The sequence below is a fragment of the Anomaloglossus baeobatrachus genome, chromosome 6 (genome assembly GCF_048569485.1).
Source record: "Anomaloglossus baeobatrachus isolate aAnoBae1 chromosome 6, aAnoBae1.hap1, whole genome shotgun sequence".
NCBI lineage: Eukaryota > Metazoa > Chordata > Amphibia > Anura > Aromobatidae > Anomaloglossus > Anomaloglossus baeobatrachus.
In genome coordinates this window covers 469,155,007-469,182,871 of record NC_134358.1, presented here as the reverse complement: position 1 = coordinate 469,182,871, position 27,865 = coordinate 469,155,007, and the positions used below count along the sequence as shown (strand labels likewise).

General features: G+C 45.7%; 1 protein-coding gene across 2 annotated transcripts in view; it reads right to left on the bottom strand.

Moving 5' to 3' along the window:
* Nucleotides 1-27,865, bottom strand: part of CPVL (carboxypeptidase vitellogenic like) — a 137,341-nt gene that overhangs the window by 80,564 nt on the left and 28,912 nt on the right. The window contains exons 1-4 of one of the 2 annotated variants that reach the window (XM_075316679.1): nucleotides 27,285-27,314; nucleotides 15,487-15,676; nucleotides 8,062-8,180; nucleotides 2,615-2,729 (exon numbers count right to left, since the gene is read on the bottom strand). In XM_075316679.1, coding sequence (XP_075172794.1) covers nucleotides 2,615-2,729; nucleotides 8,062-8,180; nucleotides 15,487-15,676; nucleotides 27,285-27,299 — 439 coding nt within the window. In that variant the 5' untranslated portion in view covers nucleotides 27,300-27,314. Of the gene's footprint in view, nucleotides 1-2,614; nucleotides 2,730-8,061; nucleotides 8,181-15,486; nucleotides 15,677-27,284; nucleotides 27,315-27,865 lie in introns of those variants that run through there. The other variant, XM_075316680.1, reaches the window with a different exon arrangement.

The following is a 27,865-nucleotide window of genomic DNA, read 5'->3' as shown; positions in this document are numbered from 1 at the left end:
GACTGGGTCTCCGACTCCTCTGGCCCAGACCACCGTCTGCGACCCAACCTCTCTCCCCGGGAGCTCCAACTCCCAGCTCCTCACTCAGAGGGCTACTACAGAACTGACTAAGCTCTGCTCCCCACTGGTGTGTCTGGCAGGGTGTGGTGTGAGGTGTAGTTGGGATTTGGATGCTGATGGAGGCAGTACCATAGGTTTGGATCCCAGAACCATGGGGGTGTTGAGTCCTGCACTAAGGAATAAAGAGCGTGCAGTATCCTGTGACGACCTGACTAGTCCAGGGACGTCACACTTACAGCCAATGAAAATCCAAAAGTTCTCAGAAAATTAGATTATATAAGAGCAACTGAAAAAAATTTAAACTCAAAAATGTTGGCGCCTACTGAAAGGTCTGTACAGTAAATGCCTAAATACTTTGTCCGGACTCCTTTTGTAAGAATTACTGCGTCAATGCAGCGTGGCATGGAGGCGATCAGCCTGTGGCACTGCCGAGGTGTTATGGAAACACAGGTTGCTTTGCTAGCAGCTTTTAAAGAAACTTTGTATTAAATTACTGAAATAAATTTAACTTGTTGATATTCTAATTTATTGAGATTGCCCCTTTGCTCCACTCCATTTCAGCACTACATACCCAAAGTTCCCTGCTCATTTTGTTTATATGGACTACAGCCATCACATGTCGTATGTACCACGTGACATCTGCAGTCCAATTACTGATCCCATAAGTCCCTTGCAAAACAGCGCTGAGAATAGGGATTGGTTACACTGGTCACGCAGGGTATATGAACGGTGACAGACACAACCAATATAAAACAGAAGACAAAAGGAGCCAGAACTGATGAGAGAAGAGTTAGTATATTCAGTATTGTTGCCAGTTCTGAACTTAGCCATCAGGTTTATAGCTCCATAATCAGTTTGAGTGTGCGGTAATGTGGCGCCCTGGACAAGCCAGGATGTCACAAGTACTGCAACAACACACCCCGGTTAGGAACATCCAAGTCAGATACAAATTCTTGTTGCCTCCCTCCAGGGGCTGATGTCCACACCAGGTGGGGCGGAGCCAGGCGGTTGGCTACTCCCACCGAGGAGTTCACAGTCCTGGAGGCGGGAAAGAAGGTCAGATAGTGAAAAGGAATTGGAGAGTGGGGAAAGTGAAAGGAGTAAGAGCAGACTGACCGTGTCCGGGTACGTGGCCCGGGCACCTAAGAGCAAGGTTGGCAGACGGTGGTGACCGTCTGCAGGAGAGGCCGATTGACGCACAACCGTAAGGACCGGGGACGGGCGGTGGCCCGCTGATACCGGATCGGGGAGCGAAGAGAAGCCAGCACCATCCGGCAGGGCCTACGGACCCCGACCAGGCTAGGAGTCGCCGTTAAACTGGTCAAATCAGTCAGCGACGGGAACCTCCGGGGTTTCCCAGCAGTAAAGACCCGACTGAAGGCAACTGTCCAAACCGTGAGGGAGATAAAAAAGGTACCGCCAAAGCCTGTGGGCAAAAAAGGGGCTCCCTTAGCCAACACACCGCTGGGGAGCGGGTTACCGGTGGGAAGCCATCGGGGCCGAGAACATAACACCGGTGCAGGGGGAGACAGTTACCGCCAACCTACCGGGAGTGACCATCGCAGCAGTCTGTGGGACTCATCCATCCAGGAGTTTGTTTTACCAGAGACTCCGTGTGAGTTACTGGCTGAGTAAGTACCACCGTGCCGTCTGGCACTGCGCTGCCCCGCGACCTGGCCAAGCCCCGCAATCCACCAGACAACAACTCCGGGCCCTGGGACTACCAAAATCCCCCTACCCACGGAGGGGAGAGAGACATCCCAGCTGCTCCCTGTCATCGCTCCCGAGATCCCCGTACAGAGCAGCGGTGGTGCCCCAACCTCACCACACACCGTGGGTGGCGTCACAAACAGACATCCCAAACACCAACAAACTACCCCTTTCACTCACGGGCGAGGAGTGGCGCTCGAGTCCCCGAGCAGCAGCAGCGCCGGACCAGAGCGTGGTGAGCGCAGCGCCCCGCCGCCCGCGACAGTAATATTAGGACATTACTATTGTCTTAACCTGATCATTTCCAGCACACAGGCTTGAGGGACTAGTTAAAGTACATCTCATAACACAGTACTAGCCTTACTGTGGACTATACATTAATACTAATCAACACCAAATCACAATTATCTAAGTAGGTTTTTTTATTGTTTTTAAACTTCTGAGTAACATGCTCTTTGGGTGCTTATTAGCAGCCCTATTTGTTGTCAGGCGTATTTTCAGGCTTTTGCATCTTTAACCCCCTTCATGTACCAAATTTCAGAGTTTTGGTTTTTTCCCCTCTTTGTTGTGAAACTATAGTCTCAAGTTTACACACACACACACACACACACACACACACACACTGGGGCTTACAATCCACATTCCCTATGGGTACAGTGAGTGTCTGTAAAGCACTCTAACATGATGGCACTGGATAAGTATAATACATTTAGTTTGGTTTCTGTTGGGTTTTTTTTCTACCCACTGCCAATTATTTGGGATTACAAGCTTCTCTGAACAATCTTCTGCCCATCATATATACATAGTAAGGCTTACATGCACTAACAGATAAAAGTGCGCTTACATGTCAGGTTCTCATGCACGACATAGGGTCCATGCTCCACAAAGAAGCCAAACATGGATGTGCCGCCAGGGCCTCCCTGCAGCCACAGCAAAACTGGAGCAGTCTCTGGACTGAGCTATAGGGAAAAGGAGACAAGTAGAACATTAGACAATTCACAGTAAAGTATAGCAGTGTCTTGAAAACACAAAAAGTTAACTACACTATGCTGTAGTTTTTTTTTTTATTTGTATAAGGCCCTGTAGATAAAAAGAAAGGTAAGTGGGTAGTCGAAGTATTAAGAACAAGTTCCTAATTTTTAAGCTCTCTTCACAGATATCCATCTAGCAGACTATCTGGAAGTACCTACGCCCTGGGAGATGATCAGATCTAACCAATTCCATCTACTTTATTTACAAGAGGATCATCTCCAACCTGCCAGCAAGTCCAATGCTCAGTCAGTAAGGAAACCGGGCGTGTGCCGAAAATTTAAACCTCAGAGCAGTCAGACACCCCCCTGACATGATCCATCGCACCCCAGGAGCACTCAGGTGTGGTCCTGGTGGACAGATACCCTGTAGAGTGTGTGGGGCTCTTGGGATCGTAACAGCGGTACCATGGAGAGCACTGGATGCAACAAATGAGTGAGGATACCGCTGTAAGGACGAAACTGCAGTTAATTGGAGCTTTCTTTTACTGCAGTGAACTATTTTTTTCAATTCTTTTAATCTATTTGGTGGTCAGCTACCAGCCGGCGCTACCACCCGATTGAAGTATAATGGTGAATGAGAATTTATATTTTGAATTAATGATACATAAATTGATGCAATTATCAGCTTTCAAATATTGTTATAACTCAGTTCCACTTGGAGACTAACAGAACCATTAGGTTTCAGTGAATTAATCTAACAAGTTGATTGAGGAAAGGTATATACACAAGTGCATCTCAAATTACAATATCAAAGTTAATTTCTTTCAGTAATTCAACAAGGAAAAAAACAGAGAATCATTACAGAGTGAGCTATTTCAAGTGTTTATTTCTGTTAATGTTGATTATGGCTTACAGCCAATGAAAAGCCAAAAGTCATTATCTCAGAAAACTAGATTATATAAGACAATCTGAAAAATGTAAAAAAACTCAAATGTTGGCGCCTACTGAAGAGTCTGTACAGTAAATGCACTCCATACTTCGTCGGGGCTCTTTTGCATGAATTATTGCATCAATGATGCGTGGCATCAGCCTGTGGCACTGCTGAGGTGTTATGGAAGCCCAGGTTGTTTGATAGCAGCCTTCAGCTAGTCTGCATTGTTGGGTCTGGTGTCTCATCTTCTTGACTGTACCCCATAGATTCTCTATGAGGTTTCAGTCAGGCAAGTTTGCTAGCCAATGAACACAGCGATACAGTGGCGTAACTAGAGTTTGATGGGCCCTGTTGCAAAATTTGGACCGGGCCCCCCCTCCACGTACACCGACACTTAGGGTACGGAATAATGACGCTATAATGACGCTGACACTTGGCTCTTACCCTCAGCACACAGCTTTCCCATGTTCAGATATCCATCTTGTCCTCGGCACCCAGCTTCCCCATGCTCTGCTATACATCATTCCCTCAGCACCCAGCTTTCCCCATATCAGAGCATGGGAAAGCTAGGTGCTGAGATGTATAGCAGAGCATGGGAAAGCTGAGTGCTGAAGGAAAGCATTTTTTCTCCTCAGCACAAAAACATTCCCATCCCATGCTTGTATCTTTGTCCCCCCGCATATATTAGTTCTCCAAATACTATAATGGCCCCCACATAGCTTTCAATATTGCATAAAGGGTCCCACATAACCCTTCATATATTAGAATGCACCTCCATGTATTATAATGCATTTCCCATAATCCTCCATGTATTATAATTCACCCCATAGTCCTCCATATATTATACTGCACCACAGTTCATGTTTTATAACACACCTCCATAGTCCTCCATATATTATAATGTAGCCCCCATAATAATATATGTATTATAATGCAGCCTCATAAACCTTCATATTGTATTATGCAGCCCCATACTCAATGTATAATGCACCCATATAGTCCATGTGTAAGGTGTCTTTAATGTTTCTTATGCAGCCCCATAGACCTCCATGTGTCATCCAGCCAGCCCCCCCAAGGCCTCCATGTGTCATGCAGCCAGCCTCCCCGTGTACTTTTTTTTATAAAAAAGTACTCACCCTTCTCCTTCCACCGCAGCTCTGTCCTCATTCCCCCGTGGCTCCAGTCGGCGTCCTGTCCTGCGCTCTGTGCTCAGCACACACAGCAGTCGCACAGGAGTGATGTCACCGCGCAGGCACGGGGGAAGAATGATGCATAGAGAGGCGCTGGCCGCTCTATGCAATATCATAGCAGTGGGCAACGACTGGAGCCCGATGCCGCCGCCACCAGGCAGGGGGCCCGGTGTCAGCGTCTGCGACCGGGTCATCTAGCAGCCGCCGCGCGGTCTGCGGCACAACAGCGCAGCTCCTCTCACAGAAAGGAGCTGGCTGCTGATCTGCCGGGTGGCCTCGGGCCACTAACCTCCCGGACCCGGTCGCAATGGCGACCACGATAGTTACACCCCTGGTAGTTAATAGACCAGGTATTATTGTTTTTTGGCAGTGTGGACAGGTGCAAAGTCCTGCTAGAAAATGAAAATTTCCATCTGCAAAAAGCTTGTCGGCAGAGGGAAGCATGAAGTGCTCTAAAGTTTCCTGGTAGACGGCTGCGCTGAATTTGGTCTTGATAAAACAAAGTGGAGCTACATCAGCAGATGACATGGCTCCCCAAACCATCACTGATTGTGGGAACTTCACACTAGACCTCAAGCAGCTTGGATTGTGGCCTCTCCACTCTTCCTCCAGACTCTGAAACGTCATTTCCAAATGAAATGCAAAATTTCCTTTCATCTGAAAACAACCCATTGGACCATTGAGCAACAGTCCAGTTCTTTTTCTCCTTGGCCATGTAAGACGCTTCTGGCATGGTCTATTGGTCATGAGTGGCTTGACACAAGGAATGTAACAGTTGTAGGCCATGTCCTGGATGTGTCTATGGTGGCTCTTGAAGCACTGACTCCAGCAGCAGTACACTCCTTGTGAATCTCCCCCAAATTTTTGAATGGCCTTTTCTTAACAATCCTATCAAGGCTGTAGTTATCCCAGTTGGTTGTGCACTTTTTCTACCACACTTTCCTTCCACTCAACTTTCCATTAATATGCTTGGATAAAGCACTCTGAACAGCCAGCTTCTTTAGCAATGACCTTTTGTGGCTTACCCTCCTTGTGGAGTGTGTCATTGACTGCCTTCTGGACATCTGTCAAGTCAGCAGTCTTCCTCATGATTGTGTAGCCTACTGAACCAGACTAAGGCACCATTTTAAATGCTTAGGAAGTCTTTGCAGGTGTGTTGTGGCAATTCTAATTTTCTGAGATAGTGAATTTTGGGTTTTTATTGGCTGCAAGCCATAATCAATATTAACAGAAATAAACACTTGAAATCTATCACTTCGTAATGACTATTATATAATATATGGGTTTCCCTTTTTGTATTGAAATTGAAACAAATTAAGTTTGATATTCTAATTTATTGAGATGCACTTTTACATATATAATCTTTACTACTTTATTTTTCTTGATGTTAACAGTTTGTAATATTACAGTCATAATAAAATAAAAGCTTTACTCCAAACAGGGCAGATTTAAAATATCTTTCTATTAGTTTTTTCCTGGCAAATAAGAGGGGTATTTGCTAAAAATCTGCTGCAGTTGGAAGTAGTGCTATATTAGCGCTCAGCCAATTGAGTTATATATCCAACTATCTGTAGTACCCGGGCGTTGCCCGGGATAGTAACTGTCTCTCCCCGAGTTTGTGTGTGTCTCTTTCCCCGCCTGTATCTCTATCCCCACCGACATTTTACCTCACACATAAGCTTCTTATATTAACAATTTATTTTGTTCCTATCACAACCAATTACAGCTCCTATTAACCCAATAGCTCGCAGCTCCATTGACTTTAATTGAGGCAGGTTTTAAATTTTCCCGTTCAAACAGTCTGATGTTCCGAGTCACACAGGGTGTCTGTGCTAAATTTTGTGATTGCAACGGTGTGGATTCCTTTAGTGGACATACAGTACAGTATATAAAGCTGAGTATGTGTGTATGTATGTATTAGATTGAATTTAAACATCAGAATACGGTCAGAGTATAACTGGGAAGAGATGTGCATCATGGATAATGGAGCAATGTAGTGCTGTAGACATGGAGGGTCATGTTCTTGCCACTTGAAGTCAGCCTCAGAGGGCACAAGCAGTAGGTTTAACCTTTGCAGCCTGTAAGAGGTAGGTGGGCGATTGGCACAGTCAACAGCAATCTGCCACCATAGACTTAAGCAATCTTCCCCCAGTGCCTGCCCCAGGCGGAAGGAAAGTGTGGCTAATTGATGCAGTAGGAAAGAGCTGTCCCTCTAATGAGAGACAAGCGCCGAGGACAGTAGAGACTTGCCATGGTGTCACAGGGGCAGCGAGATGAACAGTGGGAAAGGGCAGGGGAAGCAGACACCTGAGGTGACAGGTGTAGAGTGGAAAGGGTCCTCTGAGAAGGAGCTGACCAACAAAAGACCGGGCATAAGCCAATGCAGGCCTGGGTTGCAATGTGATTAAGATCGTGAGTGGGCCTAATAGTAAGAGTCCAGTGCTGGAGAATACTTGGTATGGAAAGGTTTCAATAGACCAGGCCTTCAGGGAAAGCAAAGTTGTTGCTGTTAAGAGACATCAAGAGAGAACTCCTGACTGCCAGGCCCAAACTACTAGAGATGAATCTAGCAAAGAAATGTCAGACCTTACCTTAATTTATATCTTCTATTTCCTATTCTTTGGCTAAACACCTTGTTTTGGCTCAAATAACTGAATGTGTGATTCCCACCAATAGGAACTTTACCTTTTTTTAAATGGTTACATGCTGACATAACACCTGCTTTTCAAGATAAAAATTATGCACCTACAAAGATCAAAAAGGAGCAGACAAGTCTAAAGCAATGATCTTAAATATCAAAGCTTCATGTCATGTCTTACTCTTCACATGTAGTAAGACAGCGCCATCTGCTGCTCAAACTCAGAATAAGGGGGAAATACCAATTTCACTTATTCCTAGATCTGACCTGTGCATTCCTATAGTCCTAAAAAGCAGAATATCAGTAAACTAAAATTTTCCTTAAAGAGCCTTTATTTCATATCAACTGGGTCCCTAGAAAGAAATGTTCCAATAATTCTGATTGGAGTGATGCACTAACACATAGGACAGCAAGTGGAGTTATCCAATTCCTGCATTTCCACAATACCCTCCAGGTGGGATCTTGATACTGGGCAGAATACACAGATTTCATAGCCCATGCTTCATTATCAGATAGCTGGAAGTGGGAGACATGCAGGACTCCGTATAGAGACAGGCATACCTGGGCAGGGACGAACCAGAAGAAGAGGTTGCTGTCATAGGTCTTGTTCACCGTGAGGTATCCTGAATAACTCTTCACATTCGCTCCGGGTAGTTTTCCTACAAGACTTAACTCACGAGCTGAAATAAAAAATAAAAGTAATTCCGTATCATGCAAATACAAGAGAAACCATACAAGTCAGGAAAAAAAACAAAACCAAACTGATTCAGAAATACATTGGAGATTGCTAATTATACTTGTGCCCCCTTTTACCATTCATTGATGTTTATCCATTGGGAAGTAGGGGTCATATTACATTGCACTGTCTGCCTTGGAGGAGCGTCCCTCACTGGACCTTTGTTTTGTGGCCTGAAAATGTGAGCGATTAGTCTTTGTGAACTCAATCACTTATATGTAATATTATGTTATATGTTATAAGTAAAGCATTTTTCATTTGTTGTGTTCTAGCACCATCTACTGGTGAAAACTGTAAGAATCTGAAGTGTGCATTGGGTGTTATCCTATTGGCCAGTTCTTGGTCACATGGCTCAATAGGTGGAGCTATTCTCCAGCCTCTGTCTAGAAACAACTGGAATGTTCTGGCTGAGACTCCTGAGGGCAGACATTATGTGGAGAGTCTCTTCACCACCAGTCTCCTACTAGGCCCGAGGCCTAGAAATTCACCATTTACTGACTTTCACAGCCAATATACTGAAGGCTTATTATCCTGAATCCTCACTGGCCAGATATACATTGTGCATCTCTTCAGACAGTAGGGCATACTGATTATATACAAGACCCTACTGCACGCAGATTGGGGAAGTTTGAGGGTCTCCCGCTACACTGCAATATTAGTGGCTTTCATGCCATTGTCCACGCACCAGCTGTCCGGTCCCTGTAGCGCGCTGGGCAACTGTCTTCATTGCTTACAAGTACTGCACGTGTCTGAACCAGCAGTGAAATTAACCCCAGGACTCCAGGTCTGTACAATCTTATTATCATATCTACCCTTTAAGCTCCAAAAGACTCTGAACCTGCTTCTAAAAGCATACCAGTATTGCATCTTAAACAAATCGTGCTCTTAACCCCTTAAGGACGGAGCCAGTTTTGTCCTTAATGCCCAGGCCATTTTTTGCAATTCTGACCAGTGTCACTTTATGAGGTTATAACTCTGGAACGCTTCAACGGATCCCGGTGATTCTGACATTGTTTTTTCGTGACATATTGTACTTCATGATAGTTATAAATTTAGAACGATATTTTTTGCTTTTATTTGTGGAAAAAAAAAAAAAAAAAAAAAAAAAAAAAAAAAAATCGGAAGTTTGACGAAAATTTTGCAATTTTCAAACTTTTAATTTTTATGCCCTTAACCCAGAGAGTTATGTCACACAAAACAGTTAATAAATAACATTTCCCACATGTCTACTTTACATTAGCGCAATTTCTGAAACAAAATGTTTTGGGGTTAGGAAGTTAGAAGGGGTCAAAGTTAATCTGCAATTTCCCATTTTTTCAACAAAATTCACAAAACCATTTTTTTTAGGGACCACATCACATTTGAAGTGACTTTGAGAGGCCCAGGTGACAGAAAATACCCAAAAGTGGCACCATTCTCAAAACAGCACCCCTCAAAGTACTCAAAACCACATCAAAGAAGTTTATTAACCCTTCAGGTGCTTCACAGGAACTAAAGCAAAGTGGAATGAAAAAAAGCAAAAAATAAAAATTTTACCTAAAATGTTGCTCTACCCCAAATTTATTCACTTTTAGAAGAAATAACACAACAAAATGAACCCCAAAACTTGTTACCCACTTTCTTATGAACGCGCCAACACCCCACATGTGGTCAGAAATCTTTGTTTGGACAAATGGGAGGGCTCGGAACAGGAGCAGCAATATTTGAATTTTGGAAAGCAAATTTGGCTGAAATAGATTGCGGGCACCATGTTGCATTTACAGGTCCGCTAAGGTACCTAAACAGAAGAAACCCCTCACAAGTGACACCATTTTGGAAAGTGGACCCCTCAAGGCTTCTATCTAGGGGTATAGTGAGCATTTTGGATCCACAGGTACTTCACAGATTTTGATAACGTTACATTGTCACATTGAACATTTTCATTTTTTTCTAAAAAATGTTGCTTTAGCATCAATTTTTCACTTTTTCAAGAGGTAATTCCAAAAACTTCACCCCAATGTTTGTTACCCACTTTTTTATGAGCGCGGTGATACCTCACTTGTGGTCTGAAACCTTTGTTTGGAGAATTGGGAGGGCTTGGAACGGAAGGAGCAATATTTGAATTTTGGAAAGGAAATTTGGCTGAAAAAGATTGCGGCCACCATGTCGCATTTGGAGGACCCCTAAGGTATGTAAACAGCAAAAAACCACCACAAGTGACCCCATATTGGAAACTAGGCCCCTCAAGGAATTTATCTAGATGTTTGGTGAGTACCCTGAACCTCCAGGTGCTTTACAGAAGTTTATAATGTTGAGCCATGAAAATAAAAAATAAAATTTTACCACAAAATTGTTACTTCAACCAGATAGCTTTTTATTTCACAAGGGTAACAGGAAAAAAAAAAAATCACCATGAAATTTTTTGCGCAATTTCTCGTGAGTATGCTGATACCTTATGTGTGGTGGAAATCAACTGTTTGGGTGCACAGCAGGGCTCGGAAGGGAAAAAGTGCCATTTGACTGAACAATTGGCTGGAATAATTAGCGGACGCTATGTCACATTTGGAAAGCCCCTAAGGTGCCTAAACAGTGGAGGTCCCCCACAAGTGACCCCATTCTGGAAACAAGACACCTCAAGGCTTTTATCGAGGTGTATATTGAGCATTTTGAATCCACGAATACTTCACAGAATTTGATAAGCTTAGGTTGCCATATTCAAATTTTCATTTTTTTCACAAAAATGTTGATTTAGCGACTTATTTCTCACTTTTTCAAGAGGCAACAACAAAACGTGTACTCCACAGGTTGTTATCTAATTTCTTGTGAGCGCAGGGATACCCCACATGTGGCCAAAAACCTTTTTTTGGATAAATGGGAGGGCTTGGAATGGAAAGAGCACCATTTGAATTCTGGAAAAGTTGAAGTAAATTGCGCACACCATGTCACATTAGCAGGGTCCCTTGGGTACCTATACATCAGAAACCCCCCAAGGGTGACCTCATTTTGGAAACTAGACCCCTCAAGGATTTTATTCAGGAGTATAGTAAGCATTTTGAATCCACAGGTACTTCACAAAAATGTTGCTAGTACACAGTGTCAGCCTTCCTGCAGAGATGTGAGTGTTGTCCACGGGAGAACGCAGCTGCCCATGCCCATGATTTGTGTTCAGGCTGCTGTGGACTTTGGCTCTATTCTACCTGCAGAAAACACTCATCTCCGCAGCATAAATTGACATGCTGAGGCTCGGGAAGCTGCGCCACAGGTCGGTTTATGCTGCAGAGAAAAGAAACACAGTGGGCATGGGATTTCTAAAAATCCTTCCACTGTGCTTCTACTGCACAACGCAGAGTTATGGACGCAGGGAAAACACTCTGCGCCCAAAATGCTGCAAACCCTGATTGTGGGCACACAGCGTAAAATGCTACAATGGATGAATGGATAGATGTCAAACATATATATATAATGTCCACCCCCCTCTGCAGATTCTAAGCTGGCGCCCTTTAGTGCCTTTCATGTGACACTAAAGGGTGCCTAGCCTTGTATTTAGCCCAAAAGAAAAAAAAAAAATTAAAATAAATGACGTGGGGTCCCCCCTATTTTTGATAGCCAGCTAGGGTAAAGCAGACAGCTGTAGCCTGCAAACCACAGCTGACAGCTTCATCTTGTCTGGTGATCAATTTGGAGGGCTCCCCAAGCGGATTTTTTTTTAATTATTTATAAATAAATTAAAAAAAAAAAAAAAAAGAAACGTGGGGTCCCCCCAAATTAGATCACCAGCCAAGGTGAAGCCGACAGCTGGGGTCTGGTATTCTCAGGATGGGAAGAGCCATGGTTATTGGACTCTTCCCAGCCTAAAAATAGCAGGCTGCAGCCGCCCCAGAAATGGCGCATCCATTAGATGCGCCAATTCTGGCGCTTCGCCCCAGCTCATCCCGCGCCCTGGTGCGTTGGCAAACGGGGTAATAAATGGGGTTGATACCAGATGTGTAATGTCACCTGGCATCAAGCCCAGCAATTAGTTATGTCACGGCGTCTATCAGATACCCGACATAACTAATTGACAGTAATAAAAAAAAAAAATTGACAACAAAAAAAAAAAAAAATTTGAAAAAACACTCCCCAAAACATTCCCCGATTCGCCAATTTATTGAAAAGAAAAAAAAAAAAAAGAAAAGAAAAAAAGAAAAAAAAATCCGCTGTAATCCATTTGGACGTCCCACGTCGATTCTGGACCTTCTAGAATATGGGGGACACGTTCAGGGAACGTATCCCCCATTTTCTAGGTGTGAGGACCCTCCATTTGAGGAGAGTGGGTGCAATGAATCTGCACCCACCCTCCCCGGGTCACAACTGCAAAGTGCCGAGCAGCAGCAGCAGCCAGCGTCCTGAACACAGGAAGCTGTCAGCTGCTCGGCACATGTGACCGGCGTCTGCTGTGAGGGAGCCGGAGGAGGGGGCCGCGGGGGATCAGCGCTCCCGACAGGTATGTATGACACCGGGGGACACCGGGGGGGATAGGGGGTGACTTGGCAGGGCCTGGGGAGCAGGTTTCTGTCGTATGTGTTATGGCACATACGACAGAAACCATAGGAACAGTGTGAATGTGGCCGGCGCGCTGCTGTGATCGGCGGTGCGCGCGGTCATCTTGGATTTTCGGGAGGGGGTTGGGGGGGGGCACTTTGGGGATACCGAGGGGACCGGAGGGAACCGAGAAAGGGATTTATCTCCCATCTGACATGTTTGATCATGCCAGATGGGAGATAAATCATTTTTTACCGGCGCGGTCATTTACTATAACTTGATTATCGGTATACGGTGTATACCGGTCATCACGTGACTGGGGACCGGAAAAACCGGCCCGAATCATGATCTCCAGGGTCTCAGCTACCCCCGGTAGCTGAAATCCCGGAGATTTTCTGACGCTGGGGGTCGCTATACACTTTTTTCTGCCCGCCGTTTTAAAACGGCAGAAAGGAATAAGTACCCTTTTTTGGTGCCGTTTTAAAACGTAACGCGGTCGTAATGGGGTTAAAGCTCCAGAACCCTAATTGCACTTCAGCATTCAACTCCAAGCAGTATTTGTCTACCCACAAAAGACTGAAAACACAGTATATTCTGTGTTTTCCTTTGTTCCTGCTGTATTAAAGCAACTGTTATCCCCAAGACTGTCTGTGGACTGTCCATCAGCTGTGGATACTGTGTGGGGGTGGATAGCAGAGAACATCACGGCCCTGTAGACCACCCAAGGAACACGGCCCCTGCACCCTCGTGCCAAAACAGCAACTGACATAGAACATTTGAGGTCCTCTGTCCCTGGGCCCTTATAAAATACTCCAGTCCACGCCCTGGAGCATACAACAGAGTTCTTGTGACATCTTAGCTGAACATGCAAGTTAATTGTTTTTGTATACAAAAAGTTGCACAAACAAAAAAAAAAAAAAAAAAATTTTCAAACCACATGCCATTTTTGAAGAATTAGGTGTGGGGGAGGAGGATCCCAAAATGATGAATCCGACCCCATGTTTTATGGTTATTTGGCATTCATTTTTAATATACTTAGAGTCAAAATAAGGTATTAGGGCTTTTTGACTAAAGCTGTAAACTGCCATAAAAAAAAGAATTACTCAAACAAAAAAAAAAACACAAAACAAAGCATACCAATGATCTTGCATTTCTTTCCCTGCTCCCTTCTACTTAGCTGTAATGATCTCATTCACACTCAGTCCCTCATGACCTTTGCAGGCAGTCACTTGCCTCAGCAGTGAACAGCACAGTACCACTGCAGCCATCACATGACAGACTGGTCATTACTGCAGAATAGCAATCAAAGATCAGGAAGTATGAGTGTCTACAAAGAATTTATCAGGTCATAAATGACTCTTGCCATGTTAATGGCATTTCCTCCCTTTTGACAATTTTTTTAATCTCTAGATCTACTTCCATCTGTTTCTCCTGTATCATTATGGAGGATTTGCCATTTAACACCTTTGATTCAATGTGCTGCGTGTACAGATTGTTAGCACTGGGTGGCAGTCCCCAACATACGACTCTTCAGTTGTGAACATGTAGCCTCTGAAGCCATAAGGGAGCTACAAGGTTCTGCATCCTCACCAGGATGCAGGGCCTACCTCCTAGGGCCCCAGACGACTAGTGCTGGTCACACACAAAAACTCCAGGTAATCCCAGTTTTCCCCCCCAACAATCCCCCATACTATGGTACAGGGCTAGGGTCGGAACAATGGATGGCCGCCTAGAGGTGGAGCCAGTCCAGTCCACTAGTTGACCAGGTGGGAGGGGCAGACTGAGGACAGACAGTCAGATAGTCTGGAGGAGTCAAGGAGTGAAGGTGGAGACGCACTGACAGGAGTTGACAGTAACCTGGTGCACAGGATAGTTGCCGGTGGAGTACTCCGGAACTACGCACCAACGTGGTACAGGACCCTAGGCACAGGCAGAAGCTCCAGGCAGGCCTGTTAACACCTGCACAGCGAGGAGACCATCAAGGACCTCGCTGACCGTAAAAATCCAAGAATCAGTAGCAGAGAGCCGGGGACAGGACCAGAGACTCCAACCCCACAGTGTTAACGCTACCGTCCTATAGACAGCAGTGGAAAGAACCACCACCACTGGACGGGGACTCAGTTGCTCTACGCCACGGGGACCCACTAACCAGAGATCGGTGCAGGGGCAAAGGTACCAGATTACTACACTGGCACAGGGACAAAGGGGACCTGAAGTTGAAACCAGCTGGCCTCGGGTGACTAGTTACCACCAGAAAGTGAGTAAAGAACCAGTTAAACTGAACCCCTTGTGTGGACTACCTTCTTCCAACACCCGTCACATCACCTACCCTCTGGGTCCCGGCCCTGCTTGCGGAGGGCCCAACATGCAGGCTGCCATTAACACCAGCCCCAGTAGTGGACACTGCAGTGGCGGCTGCATCCACATAGCCGCAAAACTGCAAGTGACGTCATGTGTGAACACTAATCTAACCCCCTGTAAATATATCCCCCTTTACAAAAAAACAAGTACCCTATAACCCTTGGTGCGACAAACAGATTGAATGGAATCCTAGGAATTGTAGTGCCACAGGTTGGCGACTGCTGGAGGAAGACAAAGCCAAGCAATTCCATGTGCACTTCCATTCTTCCAAAAACAAAGCTACTAAACACAGGAAGCATAAGCTTTTATTAGTTGGTGAAGAGAGATCATTAGATACCATCTAAGATGAGAATATTCACACGGAAAACTACATAAAATATAGTTCTCACCTTCATCGATCTTCCCACTGTCCAGATAAGGTGTGAGGAAGAGTGGATTACCAGGGTCCCCTTTAGTTGTTAGTGGAACCGTCACGCCATTAAATCTTTGGCTTAAGGAACTCCTAGCATGTCCTTGGTCCAGGCCACCCACCATTAACACCAGCAGCGTCAAAGCTTTGAGACTATACATTCTGGTTGCCTGAAAGAAGAAGACAAAGATTTACTATCAGTGCTAAAGAAACTCGCTCAGGATCAAGTGGTTTACAAACACTTGAGTTTTTTTCCCAGACTGTTAAGGCCACGTCACACTAAGCAACATCGCTAGCAACATCGCTGCTAAGGAACAACTTTTGTGACGTAGCAGCGATGTTGCTGTGTGTAACATCCAGCAACCACCTGGCCCCTGCTGTGAGGTCGCTGGTTGTTGCTGAATGTCCTGGACCATTTTTTAGTTGTTGATCTCCTGCTGTGAAGCACAGATCGCTGTGTGTGACAGCGACAGAGCAACAACTAAATGTGCAGAGAGCAGGGAGCCGGCTTCTGCGGAGGCTGGTAACCAATGTAAATATCGGGTAACCAAGAAGCCCTTACCTTGGTCACCCGATATTAACCTTCATTACCAGCGTCCGCCGCTCTCACGCTGTCAGTGCCGGCTCCCTGCTCTCTGCACACATCGGGTAATTAACCTGATGTGTACTGCGGCTAGGAGTGCAGGGAGCAGGGAGCCGGCACTGGCAGTGTGAGAGCAGCGGACGCTGGTAACGAAGGTAAATATCGGGTAACCAAGGTAAGGGCTTCTTGGTTACCCGATCTTTACCGTGGTTACCAGCGTCCACAGAAGCCGGCTCCTGCTGCCTGCACACATCGGGTAATTAACCCGATGTGTACTGTGGCTAGGTGTGCAGGGAGCCAGCGCTAAGTGGTGTGCGCTGGTAACCAAGGTAAATATCGGGTTGGTTACCCAATATTAACCTTAGTTACCAAGCACAGCATCGCTTCCACGAGTCGCTGCCGGCTGGTCACTGGTTGCTGGTGAGATCTGCCTGTGTGACAGCTCACCAGCAACCCGTGTAGCGACGCTCCAGCGATCCCTGCCAGGTCAGGTTGCTGGTGGGATCGCTGGAGCGTCGCCAAGTGTGACATCTCACCAGCGACCTCCTAGCAACTTACCAGAGATCTCTATCAGGTTGTATCCTTGTTGGGATCGCTGGTAAGTCGTTTAGTGTGACTGGGCCTTTAGGCTCAAAATCTGCACAGTTTGTATGACGCCTAATACTAAACGAGGAAAGAAATGGATTAGTGATGTACAATGGATAGGTCATGGGACAACACAAACAGATGCAACATACTTGAGGGAAATAGGAGGTTGTCAGTCGCACAACTAGCCGGTTTATCAGGCGACAGCCAGGAGAATACAATATAAAATAAAGGCTTTTTGCCTTTGCAAGTCATGTTCTCAAACCACATGGTTGATAACAGAAAGTAGTAGAGATGGGTTTTCCAAAGTCGTGCCAATGACCAAATGATGATGGAAGAGCAAGATTAATGTTGCTTTATTTCATGCTCAGGTCAATGTGTTTCAGGAGACTCAGCTCCCTTCATCAGGACAACCGGGCAAAAGAACATCAAATCTCTGATAGTGATTTGATGTTCCTTTGCCTGTTTGTCCTGATGAAGGGAGCAGAGTCTCCTGAAACGCATTGACCTGAGCATGAAATAAAGCAACATTAATCTTACACCTACATCATCATTTGGTCATTGGCAAGACTTTGGAAAACCCATCTCTACTACTTTGTTATCAACCACTGTGGGGACTGCTGCCGTGACCTGGAGTTACATGCTTTTATAGGAGTTGTGGCTTTCACAACTTACATTGGTGAGTTTAACTGCTAATTTTATAACCCCTTATTATTTCAAACCCCATGGTGGCAGTGTATGGTTTACTGACAGCAGTCCAATGCATAGCCCATTACATCTTTTACCTCAAAGACTGATGAGCCCAGTACTTGTAATCAGTGTTACAATATAGAGACATGTCCAGCTATACAACGCAGATTACATCAGTCTCACAGGCAAGAGATGTAATCAGAGGAAATCTTGGCTGCACATCTACATTTCATATTCCCCCATTCCTACAGCCATAACTTTGTTTGTGTGCGCGCATGCACATACATTTGTCTCACTCAGTCCTTTGTTTTAGTTGAAATAAGGGCTAACAATTGATCCATTTAAACTGATCATATAAAAAGGTGTTGAAAAACTTAAGGGGAGGGATGGGGACAATTACACAAGTTTGCCACCACCAGATCCACCAGCATCAGATTAAGTGGTTACAGAAGTTATATTATATACGTTATTACACCCAAAAAACACACAACTTGGTTTCTGCCTCATAACTTTCTTACTCAAATAGCTGCAAATAAAATATAATTCCCTTGCTCTGCCAGCGCCATCTCCAGTCTGACTGCAAAGGTGTCACAGGATTGATGACATTCCCTGATGTTAAGGTCAGTGCCGTGGAGTCGATAAGCCAAACCTCCGACTCAGACATATATTGCTTATATTTAAGTGAAAAATGTATTGTAGTACAATGTGAACATCAGACAAATTTTTTTTATGATACAATAATCAAGGTATTTAGATGAAACAAAATATACTTATTGGAATACAACTTTACAACACAAAAAAACTGCAATAAATTGTAAATATGTAATATAGATTACCGTATTTTTCGCTTTATAAGACGCACTTTTGTTCCCCCAAATTTTAGGGGAAGTAGGGGGAGAGTCTTATAATAAGAATATACGGATTATATACTGCAGGGTCCAGGGGAGGTGGGGGCTGCTCTGGAGCAGTGCTAGAGGCTGAGGGAGGCTGGTGAGCTGGGGGGAGGCTACAGCGGGAGATCTCCTACTCCCGCTCATATAATATGTACAGCCGCTGTCCACTGTGGTGCTGAAACCGCACCGCAGCGATGAGCTGGGGGAGCAGCGCATATTATATGTGCCTGTGCTCCCCTTTGATCACACATGCCTCCCCCTGTGTTAGATATGGCCCCCATGCTGCTGCCCATAGAAAAAAAAAAAAAAAAAAACCACACACCTTTACTTACCTCCTCCTGCGTGTCTCTCCGGTCTCCCTCCTGCTGCTGTGATTAGGCACGCAGGAGATCTCTGCTGTGCCGATCACATGACCGCACAGAGAACCAGGAAGTAGGAAGTGCAGGAGACAGGAGGAGCTCAACCCCGAGGAGGGAGACGAGAGAGAGGACAGTGCTGGAGAAGGTAAGGAAAGAGTTTATTTTACTAAAAGCAGCAGCATGGGGGGGGGGGCGATATCCAACACAGGGTGCCGTGCGCCAGCCACAGGGGGCCATATTCAATACAAGGTGGCTATATCCAGATTAAGCAGGCTAATTTTAGGATGGGGGGGCGGCTATGAGGGACATATACCCTATATGATTTGTTAGACGGACACTGGCATTATAAGACGTACCCCATTTATTAAAAAAAAAATCTCTATTCCTTCACCAAATTTGGGGGTGCGTCTTATAATCAGGTGTGTCTTATAAAGCGAAAAACACAGTACATTATAATAAATTATATATGTATCATACACACAGTTTATTACATAGTGTGTGTGTGTGTGTGTGTGTGTGTGTGTGTGGCAAAACACAGTTTTCAACAAAAATATACTAAACAACATTTCTGTAGTCTATGAATTTGTTCCAAGAAATAGAATTGCCTCCATGAGATCCTCCTTCATAGGTGATCTCAAATCTGACCTAATAATTTTAAGGCTAGAGAACAACCTCTCTACACCAACGTGGGTTGGAGGCAAAGCCGTAACCACATGGGCAACATCTCTAACAATTTCCGGGTATAAAGGAATTGCCTCATGCACAGTCAATTTTGATTAACGGTTGAATTTTTCTATTTGTGAGCAAGTGAAAAATTTGCTGAAATATGGTCAATCTGCTTGCTATAGGAAACAGTGAAATCTTTTTCCTTGCGGCAATAATTTGCTGCTCCATGTCATCCAAATACTTATCAAAGTTAAAACACCTCATCTGATGAGGATTAATATATGGCAGCAGTAGCACTGTCAGGACCCAAGTCCTCTTTAGAGATGAGCGAACCGGTCGCGGTTCGGCTCGAGGTTGGTTCGCCGAACGGACGTCCCGTTCGAGTTCGGCTCGAACGTTCGACGAACCGAACTGCATAGGAAACAATGGCAGGCAATAACAAACACATAAAAACACCTAGAAAAACGCCCTCAAAAGGTGTCCAAAAGGTGACAACTCACAACACAAGCACATGGGAAAGTGACAAGGACATATACTCATGCGAAAACAAAAGAGCTGGACAAGGAAAAAGAGGAGGACACACAGATATATGCATGGCACGCCCTTCTAAAATCATGTAAAACACCGCAAGGTGACTCCAAGCGGAGTCTCTTTTTCCAAAAATTGGGCCCCACACACACACCCACCCCTTCAGTGGCAGCAGTTGTGCCCCAGTTGTACAATTCACAGCTAGATTTGCATCAAGCACATTCAAAAATACACTATTCTTAACAGTCCCCAGGATGACACCGGGGTAGGTAGCAAAGTCTTTCATGATCCCAGCTCTGTTCATCTTGGATCATTTTTAAAAAACACAGCAAGCAAGGGTTACTCCAAGCGGAGTCTCCCTTTTTTTCAAAAAATTGGGCCCCACACACACCCACCCCTTCAGTGGCAGCACTTGTGCCCTAGTTGCAAACAGGATGTTTTGATTTGCATCAAGCACATTCCAAATCCACAAGCATTTACTCTCCCCAGGATGACACAGGGGTAGTAAATTCCTTCTGGATCCATGACTTGTTCATTTTGATGAACGTCAGTCTGTCCACATCGTCACTGGACAGACGCGTGCGCTTATGTCAGCACACACCCAGCAGCACTGAAGACACGTTCAGAGACAACGCTGGCAGCTGGACACGACAAAATCTCCAAGGCGTAACTGGAGAGCTCTGGACATTTTTCTAGATTTGAAGCCCAAAAGGAGCAAGGCTCCATTTGCAAAGTGATGGCATCGATGTTCATTTGGAGATACTCCTGTATCATCCTCTCCAGCCGTTGACTATGTGTCAGACTTGTTGTCTCTGGTGGCCTTGCAAAGGAGGGTCTAAAAAAAAAAAAAAAATTATGAAAAGATTCCATAAAATTGCTGTTACCAGCACCAGATACGGTCCTACTGGTACGGGTAGACTGTTGAAGATGACGAGACCGTCCCATGTTTGTCAAGTTACAACTGGGAGATTCACTTCCTGCACCTGCACGGTTGTTTGGTGGAAAAGCCGAGCTAAGATCGAGTAACAGCTTCTGCTGATACTCCTGCATACGTGCGTCCCTTTCTATGGGTGGAATTATGTCACAAAATTTGGACTTGTACCGGGGATCTAATAGTGTGGCAAGCCAGTAGTCATCATCACTCCTAATTTTGACAATATGAGGGTCATGTTGGAGGTACTGCAGCAAGAAGGCGCTCATGTGTCTTGCGCAGCCATGCGGACCAAGTCCACGCTGTGTTTGTGGCATAGAGGTGCTAACCGTTCTTTCTTCCTCTGACATCTCCCCCCAACCTCTTTCAACTGAAATTTGACCAAGCTCCCCCTCATCTGCTGAGTCTTCCATGTCCATGGACAGTTCGTCCTCCATTTCTTCATGTTCTCCTGCACCTTCCTCAACATTTAGCTTGCTACTATGCGCCCTTGTTGATCCCTGTCCCCCATGGTCCCATGCCTGCTGCGTTGGTGATGATGAACGTCTGGACCTTGGTGATGTTGTTGTCCCTTGCGCATATGAATCCTCCTGTAGTTCCTCCCCTTCCTGTTGTCCCACCCCCTGACTCCAAATAGTGTTTAGCGTGTGCTCCAGCATGTAAATGACTGGAATTGTCATGCTGATAATGGCATTGTCAGCGCTGAAGATATTCGTCGCCATGTCGAAACTGCAGAAGGGTGCATAGGTCCTTGATCTGAGACCACTCCATCAGGGTGATCTGCTCCACCTCTGCATCTCGTTGGCCCAGGCTATACGTCATGACGTATTGCACCAGGGCTCGGCGGTGCTGCCACAGTCGCTGTAACATGTGGAGAGTTGAATTCCAGCGTGTCGCCACATCGCATTTCAGGCGATGAACCGGCAGGCCGAAAGACTTCTGAAGAGATGCAAGTCGCTCAGCTGCGGCGCTTGAACGGCGGAAGTGAGCAGACAGTTTTCGTGCCCTGTTCAGAAGGCCATCTAGGCCGGGATAGTGTGTTAAAAATTGCTGGACAACAAGGTTCAACACGTGAGCCATACGAGGTACGTGTGTCACCTTGCCCAGGCGAAGGGCCGCACCCAAGTTTGCAGCATTGTCGCACACGGCCTTACCAGGCTGCAGGTTGAGTGGAGACAACCATTTATTAAACTCGGACCGCAGAGCTGACCACAACTCCTCAGCTGTGTGACTCCTATTCCCAAGACATGTCAAGCTAAAGACCGCTTGATGCCGTTGCGCTCTGCTGCCAGCATAGTAATGAGGGGTGCGTGATTCCTTCTGCGCAGTGAGAACGCTGGTGGCCTGACCAGGCAGGCTTGGGGCAGAGGTGGAGGACCCAGATGAGGTGGAGGAGGCAGAAGCAGTGGCGGAACTTGGGCAGACAGAGGATTGACACACAAGTCGTGGGGACGGCAAGACTTGTGCAGCAGACCCTTCACCATCTATCACCATAGTTACCCAGTGCCCAGTCAGCGACATGTAACGTCCCTGTCCATGCTTACTGGTCCAAGTATCGGTGGTGAAATGCACCCGTTCACACACAGAGTTTCTCAAGGAAGCGGTGATGTTGTGTGCGACATGCTGGTGTAGCGCGGGCACACCTTTCTTAGAGAAGTAGTGGCGACTAGGCATCTGGTACTGGGGCACAGCGACAGACATAAGGTCTCTAAAATCCTGTGTGTCCACTAGGCGGAAAGGCAGCATTTCGGTAGCCAAGAGCTCACAGAGGGATATAGAGTCAACCTCTTAGCTTTGTCATGGGTCGCAGGAAGTGGCCTTTTATTTGACCACATCTGAGGGACAGATCTGGCTGCTGTGTGTAGACTGTGTTGAGTAGGGTGTCCCTGGAAAAATGCAGGTTTGTGAGGAAAGTGCAGGCGGAGACATGATGTTGCCTTCATCCAACGTTGGTGCTATCGATGTCTGAGAGAGCTGTACACACTCACTTGTTTCCCCTTCCAAACCAACTGACGACCTACCAAGCAAACTGCCTGTTGCGGTTACAGTGGTGGAAGTTGTGCGTGGAAAACCAGGTGTGACAGCTGTCCCCACAGTCCTAGAAGATGAAGAGCGCGCGGATGCACTGGAAGGGGCAGGCCGTGGATGGTTCGCTCCGCTAGGCCGCATTGCAGCACGGTGAGCTTCCCACCGGGACATATGATATTTATTCATGTGACGATTCATGGAAGAAGTTGTCAAACTGCTGAGGTTTTGACCTCCAAGAGAACCATGACAAATTTTACAGATCACATAATTTGGGTGATCTTTTGCTATGTCAAAAAAGGACCAGGCTAGGCAAGGCTTAGAGGGCATGCGACCTGTTGATCCACCCCGACTAGTGCTCAGAGGCAGAGTGGTGGCTGAGGATGCAGTTGTAGACGTGCTACCAGTACTCCGACTGTCCAGGAAGGCGCAAGGTAACTTCGTCATCAGTTGCATCCTCCTCACCACCTCTGTTGACCTCCTCGAGTGCCTGACTGTGGGTTGACAGTAGGTGGGATCTAGAACGTCATCATCAATTGTTGTGTTTGCACTCCCCTCCCCCTCAGACCGAGCCTCTTCTTGCCCTGACCGAATATTTAAGTTGTCATCCCAATCGGGTATCTGCGTCTCATCGTCATCAGTATGTTCCTCATTGTCTATAACCACAGGTGTTACAGTTTGTGACAAAGGGTCAACATTATGCTCTGATTCAGGCCGTGAGGACCAAGTTTCTGAGTCACAAAGGTTCTGGGCATCACTGCAGACCATTTCCTGTTCTGTACTCACTGTAGCTTGGGAGCAGACCTCTGATTCCCAGGCTATAGTGTGACTGAACAGCTCTGCAGACTCAGCCATCTCAGTTCCACCATACTGTGCAGGGCTGATGGAGACTTCAGAGCTGGGAGAAAGCAAGTTTGATTGGGATGACAACTCAGAGGACTGGTGTTTTTTGGATGCGGTAGTTGAGGTGGCTGAGAGGGCACTTGTTGGACCACTTGAGATCCATTCAAGCATTTTCCTTTTTTGGCCATCATCTACCTTTGTTCCTGTTGTTCGTGTCCGTAAAAAAGGGAGCACATCGGATTGTCCACGGTAAGTAGTAGACATCTTACTTTTGCTGGTAGATGGTCTATCTTCAGCAGGTGTTAATGGAGCTTTGCCACCTTCCCCACGGACAAACCCTTTTTTTCCTTTTCCACCACGCCTCTTCCCCTTTCCACCAGCATCTGTCATTTTGCCACTCATGTTGATTGCGACAAGATTGTGCACTGAAAATGTGGTAGTAAAAATTGAGAGGTGGTGTAGATTGCAGCGGTGGTCTAGATTTATTAACAGCAGAATAATAAAGAATAAATATCCCTGACAACGCAACTACGGCCCTTAAACTGGCAGCATAAATTGCTAGTATAATGGCTTAGTAACTATCAGTTTGAGTGTGTAATGCAGGCAGACGTGCTGCAAATATCTGTGCACTACTGGGACTATACAGAAGTCCAACAGCCACGTTTAGGATGCCACCAAGTTCACTCAGTGTTTGCTAGTATAATAGCTTAGTTATAATGAGTTGGAGTGTGCAGAGGACAGGAGGGTACAGTGCCAGGATTGTGGGGCTCTGGGTAGAGGAAAGGAAGCCTGCCTTTCTATTCCCTCCTAATGGGGAAATGCAGCGAGGAAATCCCTGACCTTCGCTACACAGACACTGTCTCTGTTTTCAGGACCTGTCACCTATGGCTCTGACCCTGCCGGTACGAGCCCTTAAAAGGACTGAGAGAAAGTGCTATCCCTAAGCTGTCCAGCGCTGTGTATGGAGCGCATACAGCAGTATCGGCGATAGGACAAAGGACGGAGTTGCGCCAGTGATGTCTGACACCAAGGACGCAGAAGGCAGATAATGGCGTGCTGGAGGAAAAGGTCCGGTTTTATAATGCAGGGACATGTGACATGGATATCCTATCACACATGCCGTTGCTTCTCTGGCTAAAAGTCCACTTAGGTGTGTGTGTGTGTGTGTGTGTGTGTGTGTGTGTGTATGTGTGTGTGTATGTGTGTGTGTATGTGTGTGTGTATGTGTGTGTGTATGTGTGTGTGTATGTGTGTGTGTATGTGTGTGTGTATGTGTGTGTGTGTGTGTGTGTGTATGTGTGTGTCTGGGATTGGCTGACATGCTGGCCCTCCCCACTACACACGCGCGCTTAGGGAAGGAAGACAAGGAAAAAAAAAAATGGCGATCGCCATTATACAAACAGCAGTGATCTGAAGGCGCTGTTCCCACACACTATACACTGAAATTTCATAATAGTGTGAGTCACAGAGTGACTTACACTATTACAGCGGAAAGCCAGCTAGGAATTAGCTGTTTTTTTGCTGCTAGAACGTTTCTAGAACTTTCGAGCTTTTGCAAAAAGCTCGAGTTCTAGTTCGATCTAGAACAGGCCCCAAAATCACTCGATCCTAGAACTGGAGAACCTCGAACCGCGCTCAACTCTAGTCCTCTTGTGCCTGGCAGTCCTGTAGGCCACTCATTCTAACTGCTACCTCAGTCAGAGCTTCTTTTCCTTTAGTATGCTGTTGATCATCAAGAAGTATACGATGAATTGGGTCCACAAACAGCTGCCAAAAGAATTTTATTTTCCAATAGCTGTTTCATTGAAGCAGAAATGCCATCTGCAATTAAACCTCTTTGGGACAGGCAAAACAGCAAGTTCTTCCACTCCCTTGTGAAAATGCCAGGAGTTAAATCCTCAGCTTGTAATTTTTTAGTCACAGTAAACGGGTGATTAAGCAATTCCTTCAATTCAGCCACCTGTGTCCATTGACTTTCATTTAGGGTTACCTGAGGGTTCGCCATATCTATAAAACTGTTTTAGTTCAAGCAATCGCTCAAATAAGTGCTGCCCCACTGAGTGGCTTGATCGACAATTGCTCCTTTCCCAGCATGTCTCTTCAAGATGGAAACAATTTTAGGGGTTCTGGCGGCAATAACCAATTTCCTCAATTTTCCAATCAGATTTCCAGCATGTCCCTCTTGCAGACTCATTGCCAGCTGTAGCACCATGTTTCTGAAGCCCGCAGTACCTAGTATTATTGTGCATGAGAGGGCGGCGCATGCGCCCTCGCTTTTTCAGAGCTCGTTGTGACCGTGGGAGCGCGCGCGGTCACAACAGGACTGGAGAACAGCTGATCTTACCGATTAGCTGCAGCAGACGATATCGTAGCAGATGTCTGCTGCAGCTAATCGGGCTAAGATGAGCTTTTCTCCAGTTCTGTTGTGACTGTGGGAGCACGCGCGGTCACAACGAGATCTGAAGAAGCAAGGGCACATGTGCCGCCCTCTCATGCACAACACTAGGTTACTGCAAGCTTCAGAAACATGGCGCCGGAGATAAGCACTATGCGCAGGCGCCAAATCAGATGCTGTGTAACTGAAGATTAGAAATTTACATACAGCCAGAGGGAGGGAGGAACAGGCGGCGGGGAGGGGGTGGGAATCATGTGCATAACCCGCCCGGATATTATCTGGAAAGGTGCACACGTCAATCAAAAACATGATGAATTTTCAAACTTTATAAACTTGGATTTCACAGCCTAAACATCCAAGCTGCCCACTAATGGTATGTACAGCCTGTGCCCGATAGTGCCAGTACTGCACTGGCTGCACCTTCTATAGTAAAATCCTGAAGTTTGGTTCCCTTTAAAGGTAGTGCATAATACATAGATACTCGCTCATCTCCCAAAAACAAATTGAAAAAAAAAAAAAAAATCCCACTCAGATTAGCATAATCTGATAGTTTCTCGGATGGAGAACATACAGTCATGTGCATTTTTTGTGCCTTTTCGGGCCAAAACCGCTGCATCTTTGTGGTTACAAAAGACGTACTGTGTGAACATAGCACTAGTCATTCACCAGAACAGCATTTGGTCAATGATGATGATGATCAGTGCAGCCAGACTATATACACACACGGCCACAATTAAAAACCATGCTCATTAATGGTTCAATAATTAGATAATGGAGTGAGAAACTAAAAACCCTATAGCAATGATCAATACCATTACAACAATGCACCTACACCCAGAGGTTACCACCACAACAAAACCACAGCAAAATAGAACAGCTTTCCTGTGATCTCGGCTTTCCCCTGTTATCGGAGATCTGTATTCACACCTCTATATACAGAGCTCATTCTTATTTACAAAGAAAAAAACCCACATGAAACAGGGAAAGGTCCTCAGTGAATGAGAAGCAAAGTTCTTGCTATAGATTATAAAATAGATATTCTTTGCCATAGATAAAATATTTTAACAAGCCAACATTTAACCTATAAAATGTACAGGGGTTTAGTAACAAACACTAATAGTCCCACAATACCCAACGTCTGAAGACAGGATGAGCCCAGCCTTACTAGGATTCCTAATTGTGCCGGTCCCTACTTACGGTACACACACACACACACAGACACACACACAGACACAGACACAGACAGACACAGACACACACACAGACACACATTAAGCTACCTTGTTATGCAGCATTAAGAAGAGACTCCACTTAAGAAGCCGGTGAGCAGTGAAGTGTTGTAATAGTTAGTCGTACACAGTAACAGAACCAGGACTGCACACAAGCAAGATCTGCAGTAGCAGAAGTCGGGGATATCCGTCAGCAATTCCTCTTCGTATGTGGCAATTCAGCATATACAGATCTTACATATACATACGAAACCACACAGCTTTGCCTAGAATGATCGTGTAGAGACTTGAACAAGACAAGCACAGTCAAGAAAGCGGTGAATACGAAACAAAACTGTATACAAAGACCGGTACAAATCAAAAATCAGATTTTAATCAAATGCATAATCCACAATGGATTTACAGATTTACAGCAGAAAAATACAGCAAGTACATACAGAAAGGTGCAAATCTGGTCAACACAAATGCAGGGGGTTTTTTTGTTTTTTTTTAGGGGGTGGGGGGGGGTTAAAACACCTCCAGCAACAATACTTTGTCCATACTGATCTCAGAACTCAAGTACTCCCCTATTCTTCCTCAGGCTGAAAGCGCTGCAGAGAGGTGTATCTAAGCTTTCCAGCACCTGGGGCATG